We start from the raw sequence: 12,482 nt of genomic DNA, 5'->3' as shown, positions 1-12,482 counted from the left end.
GAAAAAAAATAAAAATATTAGAATATTTAGTGGATATTATGAACAAAATGGCATTTTTCTGTGTTCCAATACAGAATGTTCAACATAGTATAACTAGAAAAAATATCCTAAAATGTAGGGAGAGAGATACATTTTTCACCATTTTCAGCTTAATAAGAAAAAAATGTGGTGTTTTTTACTAGTTCCAAATAATTAATGAATACTGAAGAAAGAGAACACCAAATAACTAAGAACTGGATTAGGAAAAAAAACTGCTTATTAAATTTCTGCAGGTGAAGTCATTATCTTTTAATTTTTATTTATTTTTCAAATTTATATAGCCATTCATCTCACAAGACAAATGGTTCTATGTACCACAAAGAAATTATATATATGTTAAATAAACCTAACCAATAACATAGGTCCAATATTTTTGTGGTTCACAAAAATATCACATTAAAATAAAAAAGGCTCAGGTCTGACAGCTGAAAGATCAAAATTGATGGACCACATAATAGGAAGATAGTCTGGTTAAAATAAGTAAATATGCGAAGACATGGATGTTTAATATATATGCTGCCTTTCCTCCAGGTGTCCAACGAGCATACACAGCACTCTTTCCCCAAATTTTCCTTGTAACAATCTTGTGAAGGACTAAAAATATGTTTAGTTCTGAATTTTCACTTACAAATCATCAAGGTATTTCTCTCTTTCTCTATGTATCATTTACTGGAATTTGTCTGAGAGCAATCCCTCATACCCACTGAGTTTCTATGCCAGGCAAGCAAAAGGATACAACCATGCATAACTGGAACTGCAAACCTATGGAGCTAAAAACAGGAAAGTTAATATATTTAAAGAATCTGACCCATCTTCATCTCCTATCCACCCACCCACCATCCATCCTTTCAATTTCTGAGGCAGCGCACTTGCCAATGACTCTTTGGTTATGAATTTTCTCCATCACATTTACCCAGAACTGGAAAAAATATTTAATTCTGAATACTAAATAGCCGAGCTTATCATTTTCAATTTGAAGGTGAGTGCAGATAAGAATTCTATTTCTGAGTGATTAGAGAAACTTCAACTCTTTAAAAGGCATCTCTCAGATCTTCAAGCTCTTGCAGTTGTTCCATTGGTCAGGAGCAATGCCAGATAAGGCTCTTACTGGACCCCACCAAGTGGAATATCATAGCCACTGGGGCCTGCAACATGCCTCCTCTGACGACATGGGTAAGGTGAACCAATCCAAATGGGGTAAGACAGTCCCTCAAGTAGCCTGGACCCATGTCATGAAGAACTTTAAAAGGGATTACCAATACTTTGAATGTCACCAAAAAGCAAACCAACAGCCAGTGCAGCTCACAGAGTAGTGGTGTTATATGCCCCCTTAGGGCCCCCCAAACTGCCCATGCTGCCGCACTCTGAACCATCTATAACTTCCAAATGCTCTTAAGGGTAGTCCCATATAGAATGCATTGCAATAATCCAAACATGAGATGAATAAGGCTTGAATGACTGAGTCCAGGAACTCCTAATCCAGAAGAGGCCGCAACTGGTTTATAACCTGAAATTGTGCAAATCCTTTCCTAGTTGTGAGTGCCCTCTGCTCTTTGAACAGGAGTCACAAGCCCAGGAGAATCCCCATGTCGTGGACCAGATTCATCTGGGCTAGAGCCGCCTCATCCAGAACTTAAGATGTCAAAGTCTCTAATCTTGCGGCTCCATGCACCCAAAGTCATTCGGTCTTGCAGGGTTCAGTCAAAGTCTATTGTCCTCCAGCCAGGCCTCTCACGTTGTCTGGAGATTGTGAGGGCCTGACTGGAGGACAACAGACTTCAACTGAACCCTGCCAAGATTGAATGAGTTTGGGTGCATGGAGCTCCAAGCCTCAAAATTTTAAAAATGACTTTTATACTAAGCATAATTGATTGATAAAGCTAGTATAAATAAGCACACTGTATTGCTTCAGCCCATCTTTTCCTCTGCTCTTGAGGCTCATGGAAATTTTCAATGAGCCATATGCTAACTGATTTCTATCAATAAAGATTAAATTTATTAATTTTTGTAGCTACAGAAAATTATTTATGAACAAATCAAATATGCCAACCAACTACATTACAAGAGGATTAACAGAAAGCTATAAAGATACAAATTAACATGTTGGAGATTATGCCCAGCAGAATGAACTACCTCAGGTTGAGCAGCAAGTTCTCTAAGAAGGTGTCCATTCCATACAAACCGTGGGTCTGCCTGTAAAAACAGAAATACAATTAAAAACTAAGTTTGGGTTAGATTTAGATTTCAGAGCAGAATTACAGAAAGCTATCAGAAACAAAGCAAATTAGGATTTAATGCACAATATAATCCTGCCAGGTAATGGACTTTTTTCTTTTTCTTGTAGCTTCCTATTCCAAATATGCTTCAGATTGCCCTCTAAATATTATGGAGCAGATCTGAAAGAAGTATATAGGTTTCTGGGAAGACACCATGGCTGTACTTTCCAATCCCCCTAATAGAAGCAGTTTAATTAGTGGAAAAATGATATAAGATTTCAACTGATCTCCAAGGATGACTAAATAAGAAGCTAACACATTTTTTTCAGAAATATACATAAGAAAAATGCACAAGAAGAGTAAGAATATGGAGTAAATGAACTATGGATTCACAGAAATATTGAACAGACAATTTAAAAACCATCAGGCTTTGTTGAAACATTCTACCTTGGTCACTATGACATTAAAAATATTTCACTGGGTGTTTAAAAACAAAGATAATCTACTCAAAACACACACACTTTTTCTCTATATAATGTCTTGCTTTTCTAAAAAATTTGTAAGAAATATTCTTACCCTCTCTAGCAAACTCATTTCTTGAAACTCTGGACTGGTATTGGCCAATCGTTGCAAGGTGTGTGTCAAGTCATATGTTGTAGAAAAATAAAATCCATCCACACTCAATATATGACTAATCATTGCTGAGAAGACTTTATTATCCTGTAACTGATAAATGAAAAAGAATTTTTACTTATTTATTCTTGTCCCTTTTGTTACTAAGAGTTTATAAAATTTGATAAAGTGTTCAAAAGTTTTTCTTTTCTTGGACAGGCAAAAATATAGCCTTCTCACATTACAGTATGATCCAGCTCCATTTATAATGAGGGTCAGTAAAGAAATGCGTACCTTCAGAAAAACTAAAAATATAATCATACCAGACCATCTACTTTATTATTTTATAAATAATTCAAGGTGGCAAACGTACCTAATATTCGCTCTTCACCCTGATTTACACTCAACAAAATTCTGTTAGGTGGGTTGGGTTGAGACAAAGTGACTGGCTCAATGTTATCCAGCTGGCTTTCAGGGCTAAGGTGGGTCTAGAACTCCTAGTTTCCTAGTTTTAGCCTTTCCCTCACACATACAAATTGGCAACCTAATATGCTAAATTGAAAAATAATAATGCTAAAAATCTAAACTTAAAAACTACAGCTAGTCTTCAACTTACATCCATTTATTTAGTGACTGGTCAAAGTTACAACAGCACTGAAAAAAGTGACTTGTGACCATTTTTCACACTTATAACCACTACAGCATCTTCATGGTCATGTGATCAAAATTCAGATACTTGCAACTGATTCATATTTATGATGGTTGCAGTATTCAGAGATCATGTGATTATTTTATGTGACCTTCTGATAAGCAAAATCAATAGTGGAGACAGATTCACTTAACCACCATGTTATTTTATCAACTGCAGTGATTCATTTAATAACTATGGCAAGAAAGGTCATAAAATGGGGCAAATCTCACCTAACAACTGTGTCATTTAGCAACATAAATTTTGGACTCAGTTGTGATTGTACGTTGAGAGCTATCTTGTATTACTCTAAAGTGAAAGAGCCTTTTCAGTTAAAACTAAAAAACAATCATTTTGGAATGGCTTTGAAAACTTTCAAGATCCAAAAATCACACATGCAAATATTATGATGAAAATTCTTATATATAGCACAGAATTTTAGTCTAGAAAGCTTTTCAAATGGCATTGGAAAAGTCTGCCCTCATGAGGCCCTTTGATGAGGCCCTTTAATGGATTAGCTGCTGAATTTCAGAGAAATTACATATTCAAATATTTTCACTTATTTTACACCAAATGTTTAAACATTCAAAACATATTAACTCATACCTGAATATCAGTTAAATGTAGCATTGTCTTTTTGTAAGAGAGGATGTCAAAATCAATTGCTTTCCAGACTACATGATTGAAAAATTCACCTACTTTTCTTTTTCTTGTTATTACAATAAGGTATGTGCCTGTAAAATAACAAAATATGGTCAGCTCTGATGATTATTATTTATGTCTCATTTTTTGTAAAAAAGAAAAAAGAGAGAAGTATGAGCAGAGGGAGTAAAACTCATTTTCTTCCCCTTATTTCTCCTCATTATTCATATTATTATTATATTTGTTAGATCACCCCTCCTTCTTTGAAGCAGACACATTATAGGTAGTCCTCAACTTACAACAATTCAATTACTGACCAAAGTTACTAGGGCACTGAAAAAAGTGACTTATGACCATTGCAGTATCTTCTTGGTTATGTGATCAAAATTCAGATCTTTGGTAATTTATGATGGTTTCAATATCCTGTGATGTTATCACCTTTTTTGACCTTCTGAGTCAATGGGGAAGCCAGATTCACGTTACAATTTTATTACTAATTTAATGTTAAGTGGCGATTCACTTAACAACTATGAAAAGGGTGTAAGATGGGCAAAATTAATTTAACAAATGTCTCACTTAACAGCAGAAATTTTGGGCTAAATTGTGATCATAAGGACTACCTGTATTAAGAACTATACTTTAATTTTCTTTTACCCCAAGAATTTCCTATGCCAAAAATATATTCACAAACTGAGGTTCTACTAAATTGCTAACATTCCAAATTTCTAAAGCCCTCAATGAAAAAAAAAACATTCCAGCTATACATATTTATCAATGGGTACACAACTTAGGGTCTATAGCCTGCATACAGATTACCAGATACTCAGGAAAACCCTGCATTTCCCCCTAAATTTGACTAGTGCTATCATGTCATTCTGATTCCTCACTCTTTTCTCCTTAACCTTCCTCACTGGACCATTTTCAAAAACTGCTATATCTCCTTTTCTCCCAAACGAAATATGTTTGTTTAGTGGATTTCTCTTCCTCCTATATCATTTTCCCAAATAATTCCCTTTCCTTTGCAATGTTAAAATTAATGTCCATTTTTATCTTTTTGATATGAGTCTACCTTGTATATAGCATGATATTCAGAGATATAAAAATTGTACAACCCTATTCTAATCTGTTTGACATTTCAGAAGTCAGCAAATAAAGTATTATTCTATGTGTATTAAAAGCTATGCTGCTGTAACTTAAGCCACAGTAAGATATACTGATTACATGCAACATGACTTTAATAAGGTAAAAGAGGCATTGGTGCTTACCTGACACTCCCTTTCTCGGGGAGTCGACAGGAGAATCCAGAGTGGGTCATGTGCTCTTCAGAGTGAGTTGAATTCTGAGGACATGATTCCCTGGTAAAGGTCCCCAGTCGAAACGAAGGTGAAGTGAATCCAATTGTCCTTCTCTAAGCTGAAGGTAACTCCTCCTGGACTCTGGACCAGACAGTCCATAGGGTGGGACTGGATTCTCCCATCAACTCCCCAAGAAAGGGTGTGTCAGGTAAGCACCAACGCCCCTTCTCCACTGAGTCGACAGGAGAATCCAGAGTGGGACATACCAAAGCTGGCTGTTTTACAGGCAGGAATTGGTCTGGTCTGGATTCCTTGCCTCGACATGTACTCCTTGCAGGACTTGCCTGCTGAAGGCTGTTTCTGCAGATGTGAAGGTGTCCAGTCTACAGTGCTGGATAAATGGTGATGGTGATGACCAAGTCGCTGCCCAACAAATCCCCTCCACAGAGGCCTACATCGCCCAAGCTGCCATCATGGCCATGCTCCTGGTACAATGCGCTGTAATCTTTCTGGGCACTGGGAGGGCCTGGAGCTTGCATGCCTTGGCAATACAAGCCCTTAGCCATCGTCCTACAGTTGAAGACGTAACCTTGTGTCCCAGAGTTGACGGCTGAAAAGATACAAACATGGACTTAGTTGAGGGAACCAAATGACTTTTGACCATGTTGATTGAGAAGCCATGATCCTGTAGGGATTGTGATATGCAGATCCTTCTCCACTTACAGGCACGATGAGGACTCGATCAGGATATCGTCCAAGTAGCACTGGATCCAGATGGGAAAGGCCCTGAGGTATGCTGCCACCGCCCCCAGGATCTTGGTAAACATCCATGGAGCTGATGACAGGCTGAATGGAAGGGCTATATACTAAAAATGGCACCCAGCATAACAAAACTGCAGGAATTGTCGGTGATGTGGATGAAGAGGCACATTGAGGTATACCTCCCTGAGGCCCACAGAAGTCAAGAAGTTGCCCTCCCAAATCCTTGCAGAATGGAATGGAGGGAATGCATCTTGAATCTTCTGTAGACCAGATGCCTATTGAGTCCCTTGAGACTGAGAATCACTCTCCACCCCCAGAGGCCTTTGGGATGATGAACAACATTGAATAGAAGCCCTGTCCCCTCTTGTCTGCAGGAACAGGCTGGATGGCCTAAATGTCCAGCAAATGCTGGATTGCTGAGTCCTTTTTGTTGGACCTCTGGAAACGGGGCAGCAGATGAAAAATCTTGGGGAGGGGGAGGGGGATGAGGTAAACTCTAGGAACAACCCTGCTCTTATCGTACCCCTAATTCAGGCATCTGTCATGGTCTGCTCCCAAAGATTTGTGAAGAGACCCAAATGGCCCCTTATGGGAAGATGAATCCTGATGTCACTTGGAGTGTCAGAAGGATCTGTTGTTGTTGCCACGAAAGGGACATTTTCCCTGTGACTACTGCCTGCCCCTGGAGCAAGGGTGGTATTCAGCAGGTTCTGACCAGTTCTGGAGAACCGGTAGAGGAAATTTTGAGTAGTTCAGAGAACTGGCAAAATAGCACATCTGACTGGAGATTTGACAGTATCTTTCCCTTGCCATGCCCACCAAGGCACGCCCACAGAACCAATAGTAAAAAAAAAATGAATCCCACCACTGCCCTGGATCCAAACACAGGTCTATCTGCGTGGTAGGTGGATCTAGGGAAAAGGGGCCATTGCTGTCAGAGAAAGCTTGCCCCAACTTCCTCCTGTCTAAAGGAGGGCCTCCTAAAATTGAGCGAAGGGTGGAAGAGTCTTCTCACCTGCCGTGAGATGGAAGAATATTTCGCTTGCCTCTGGTTTCCACTAAGAACTGATCCAAATAGCCTCTCCCCATGGAAGTGGGTGGAAGCAAAATTCCACTTGTTCTTGTTGTTCGTATTCCAATGCTGGAGCTACAACATTCAATGGGCCATGACCGAAGTGGCAATGACCCTCGAAGAAAACTTGGCGGCATTCAGTGTGGCATCCAGTGTAAATTCGGCAGCTGCAATGATCTTATTAAGGTCCTGGTGGACTTGAAAGTTTTCAGCAGGTCTTTCCTGCAACTGCTTGAGCCAACGCAATGGGGCCCGAGTGAAGAAAGATGCAGCCATGGAAGCCCTAATGGCCCAGACATCCGCCTGATGTGCTCTGCAAAGAGACATCTTCTCCTTTCTTTCCTCAGCTTGAAGCACATCCTCTGCGCCAGGTGGCAACATGGACGATGAAGTCAAGGCCGCTCCAAGAGCGTCCATCGTTGGAACCTGAATTGCATCCAGTAGCTTAGGGTCAACGTTGAAGAATGTAGTCTCCGAACTGCTGGGTCAGGAGTAAACCCCTGGTGTGACCCACTGCTCCTAATCACATTGAGGAACATCTTGGGCACAGGTTTGGCATCTGCCTCCATGGTCTTTTCTGTAAAGATGAAGTCCTCTGTATCCAACTCATCTCGAAGGCTATCTTGGATATCCTTCCTGAGACAAGCCATGCTCTTAGCCTTGAAGAATAGAGGTTTAAATAGATTGGGATGGAATAGGCCTTTGGAGGCTCAGGTGCTCATCTTCAGACAAATCCTTATCGTCACATAGATCCCCCTCCGAGATGGAGGACTGACTTCTCAACAAAGTTTGAGGAGAATAAGGCCTATTGTAGGGTGGCCTCTCACCAGCATAGAGTCCCTGATATGATTGCAAATCATGCTCAGCCATTGATGTGGGCAATTGCTGATGCTGTTGGAACTCAGCAGCTATCTCCTATCTAATGGCTTGTGAGATCCAAGCTCTCATATAAGAGGGCATCTCTGGAATCTGAGGCTCCCCTAGGCAGAGCCCTGCTGCTATAGGAGTGAAGGTAGCCTCCGGAAAAGCCCTTGCAAAAAGATGTTCACCTTCTCCAGTAGCTACAGCTATCCCAGCCATAGAACTAGCAGAAGCTGGGAAGTTTGAAGGCAAAGGAAGGCCCTGCTGAAAATACTGCTTGGTAGAACTCCCAGGAGACCAAGCTTGTACATGTAGGCTACTGGGCCCTGCAACCTCCTGTGTTTGTGCTTGATTTGGAAGCAAGAGCTCTGGCCTTAAGCTTGGCTGCAGTCTCTGACTTAGCTGACCTGGATCCAGCTGGCCTCTTACTAGTTTTGGCCTGAGGCAAAGGTGATAGAGGCACTTTCTGCAGGAAGTCCCCTCACAATCAGCCCCGCCAGTGTCCATTCTGATCCCAAATTCCCTGTAACTCACAGTTAGTCCAAATCTGATTCAGCAACAAAGCAGGCACTTACAAGTTGCTTTTGCTTTCAGTTCCGGAAAGCCCCTCCGCAGCTGTGGTAGCAATCTGGAGCTTCTTCCAGCAAGCCAGAGATTTGCAAACAAATTGCTGGACTTGCTACCAGCTCCAAAGGCAGTCTTATGCAGCATGCAGCTGCCGCAGCTATCCTCTAGCCCTCAGAGAGCAGGTGACTCGAAACAAAAGTAGCAAGTGCCGGAGTGTTCAAGGGCTGATTTAGAAACTCGCTCCTAACCGTTTGGCGGTCTTAAGTGGAAACACTGCTGCTGCAACTATTTGTAATGGCAGTATGACTGAACAATCGATCAAACAGGGATTCCAACCCCCTTCTGCAGCCATGGAAAGCTTCTAGGGGGTTTCTGCCACTTGTTCCGGTGCTGTTTTGTCTTTTTATTGGTGAAAATGAAAGAATCCAGGGATTAGAAAAAATTGCAAAAGTTCAGACGAGATGTCTGAATGAGCTGAGACTGAGGACCATTATCAGGAAGTATGTCCTCAGAATTCAACTCAGAGCAAGTGGCATGAGACTATCCACTCTGGATTCTCCCGTCGACTCAGTGGAGAATAATAAGTTTTCAGTTTTCTGGTTGTAATTTTATTTCACTTCTGAAAGTTTCATACCTGCTACTAGACGGATTGTTCCCAAAATACCACATATTTGCCTGGTAATAGCTGAAGGTGGAACATCTTTTTTAACTGCAAAAGAAAAACAGCATGAACTGTTATATGAAATATTTCAAGAACACTGTTTAAATTACACTATGTATGTAATAATTACTATTTTATTAAATTGAGCTTTAAAAATAAAAAGAGTACAAAATGTTTTGACATGTTATATCATATTTTTATTTACTTACAAATTCTAGATTAAAAATTCAAAATCAACATTTCATTTATAGTAACTGATATTAATCCTACATCATCATCAGACTTTGACATACTTACAGTGGACTCAAAGAAACCGGTGGAAATTAAAACTAATAATTATTAACACTCCTGATTTAAATGAGTCTATATTTAGTATGAAACCTCCAGATCATGTCTTCTCTGTGAAAGATTGTGTGTGGCTGGAAAGGACTGTTTTTTGAATTATATAACATAATTACCCTGGAGGCACTAATGGAAAGCATAAAGTAACCAGGGGAATAAATAATTAAAATGCCAATGTCAAAGAATGTAAATTAGAATTATCTAAATCAAGCTTCTACATACAATATGGGCTATGTAGCAGCAAGAATTTCCTGCCAATCATTACATGAATTAAATAGTCCTTTTCATAGAAGTCTGGATTTATTTTTCAGGCCTGGGGTCATTATTATTTCCGGGGTTTCTAGCTGAATCTCTGTGGAAAGCAAAAACACAATGAAGTGCCAAAACCAATACAATCAAACACACATCTCATATCCTTTTTGCAGTAAAATGTGCCTAGGAGTTCCACATGCAGCTAACTCCACAAAGGAGTCATTTCTCTCCTGATATGCACAAGCCAAGTACCCTGTTTCTCCAACAATACGGCCTCCCCCAATAGGAAGTCCCAGCATGTTTTATAGGCATGAAATGAAATTAAGCCCCTCCCCCCAAATTAAGGCCTATATTAAAACATGCGAAATGGGGGGAATGGTGAGGGGGCTTGCCGTTAGGAAGTACTTTTGTTGCACACCCGGATATGGTACTGCCTGCGTTGACCCCGATACGAAGTGCCCCACCAACGCTGAGGTCAACATCCAAACCGTCGCCGCCCGCCCGAAGATGAAAGAGGGGGGAATTAAGTTACCCTGAAAAAACAGCCTAGCCACTTTTTCAGGGCTCAAAAAAAAATAAGACCCGGCCTTATTATATGAAAAACACGGTATATTACTTCTTCATGCCTTAAATATACCTGCAGTGCATAATCTCTAGTAGTAAAATACAGACAGGAAGCTACCTAGATCCTCCTCAGCTCCAAGAGTTCGTTTAAAGACAACTTCCCAGAAGCTTATATTTTTAAGAATTAACTTGCATATACACTAGCTTCTGCAATTTTGATGAAATTTGCATTTTCACATTGAGCAGGTAAATGAAAATAATGTAACTAAGAATTTTTGGGAAAAATATGTTATTGTGAATGAAATGAGCAAGGAATGCTATTGGTATTAATGTAATATTAACATAACACTGTTTTAGAAAATTTTTCTACAAATAAGAATGCTGCATTAGAAAATGAAAATATACCTGTAAGAGTAATTTCTGTGGACACTTTGTCAATTGTAAGTACATCATCTGCTCCATCATCGCAAGCTTCCACATAAAATTTCTCTGGTGTTATGTGTCTAAGATATAAGAAATATATAAGATCACAGACAAGTAGCAGAATTTTAATATTCCAAGGAATATTTATATATACTCTATATGTAAGGACTAATACTAGCAATCTTTGGAAGGTTATATTTCCATTTTTCAGAATAGTAAAAGCAAACAATGATTATATGGTTTCAAAAACTTCAGGATCGTTAGGGTATCTAAAAGTATCTGATCCTCAAATATTTGTGTCAAAGTATTTTTGAAACAATAGGACATTCAAAAGTTTTGTTATTATGCAGCATCTGTTTTATCATTTAAATTGTTCTATTGGAGTTTATTAATTCTGTTGCCATATATTTTTGCTCCATTTACTTGCTCAATTCTTCAATTTGTCTTTCCTTCTTTTCTCTAATATGTTCCAATTTAAAGACAGTTAAAAAGAGGAATTTCAGCTCCAATTTCTATGAAAACTGACTTACTTATTTAGCACAGTAAAATAAAGCATAATGAAAATTATGCTTTATTGTCAGTAAAATAACTGAAATATTCAGTTTCAAATAAAACAATACAAAATGATAAACAGAAATAAGTAAGACCAAAACAATTTCAAAATGATAAACACAGAGAAGCTGATTTCAAGAGTATGTTATTCAAAATAATAAATTAGCTACGTTTCGTTAAAATATAAGTTGAGTGAATACGGAAGAATATCAAAGTTTAAAAATACATGAAGAGGATACATAACTTCACACATCTGAATCCATTATGTTGACAGAAGACTAACACACTCATAGCTGATAACAAAGACTATCATCAGAGATAGTTGGGCATTAGCCAGGCATGTAAGTTATGAAATAGCCACTTTTTTGCTGCAGTGATTTGACTTCCAAAATTTCTGACAAATGAATCCTTGAATTTTATTATAAACTTTATTTTCCACATAGATATTATGAACAGGTCTTTCGTCCTTTTAATGGATTTCCTGGGACATACAGACCTTTCTATACTCAACTATGGCTGGCTGATCAGGATAATCCTACATCTGTGGCCATGACTAAATCCTGCTCTGGTACCTTTTTGAAATCAAAAGCCAAATTCTGATCTAGGAAGAGAAGTACTCTGCCCTGGATAAAATATCCTAATTGCTTACTCTCTTTTTCTTTTCTTTTAAAAGGTTTTTGAACAATAACACAACATGTTTTTTTTTCTCCTTTCATCTTTCTTTCTGTATGTTGAACTATAACTATAGATTGAGTAAATGAGAGATAAAACCCAGAGCTGAACAGCATCAATGAAAGAGGATACCTTCTCTTAACAGAATTTTACTTTGCTATGAATCCTGCTATTCTCCCTGGCTCCGTGATGTTAGTCAAAAATTAGTGGAATTCAGTTCTTTATTTTCTATGAAGTTAATGTTTAAGCAGGATGGGCACAA

General features: G+C 38.8%; 1 protein-coding gene across 2 annotated transcripts in view; it reads right to left on the bottom strand.

Annotated features, from left to right (window-relative positions):
* SACM1L (SAC1 like phosphatidylinositide phosphatase) overlaps positions 1-12,482 on the bottom strand; it is a 49,948-nt gene that overhangs the window by 22,566 nt on the left and 14,900 nt on the right. The window contains exons 2-7 of one of the 2 annotated variants that reach the window (XM_026717832.2): positions 10,979-11,076; positions 9,389-9,463; positions 4,162-4,289; positions 2,832-2,981; positions 2,173-2,232; positions 776-809 (exon numbers count right to left, since the gene is read on the bottom strand). In XM_026717832.2, coding sequence (XP_026573617.1) covers positions 776-809; positions 2,173-2,232; positions 2,832-2,981; positions 4,162-4,289; positions 9,389-9,463; positions 10,979-11,076 — 545 coding nt within the window. The remainder of the gene's footprint in view (positions 1-775; positions 810-2,172; positions 2,233-2,831; positions 2,982-4,161; positions 4,290-9,388; positions 9,464-10,978; positions 11,077-12,482) is intronic. The other variant, XM_087916753.1, reaches the window with a different exon arrangement.

Source organism: Pseudonaja textilis, chromosome Z, assembly GCF_049901715.1.
Source record: "Pseudonaja textilis isolate UNSWEBS1 chromosome Z, rPseTex1.2, whole genome shotgun sequence".
NCBI classification, from domain to species: Eukaryota; Metazoa; Chordata; class Lepidosauria; order Squamata; family Elapidae; genus Pseudonaja; species Pseudonaja textilis.
This window is presented reverse-complemented; position numbering and strand designations above follow the sequence as displayed.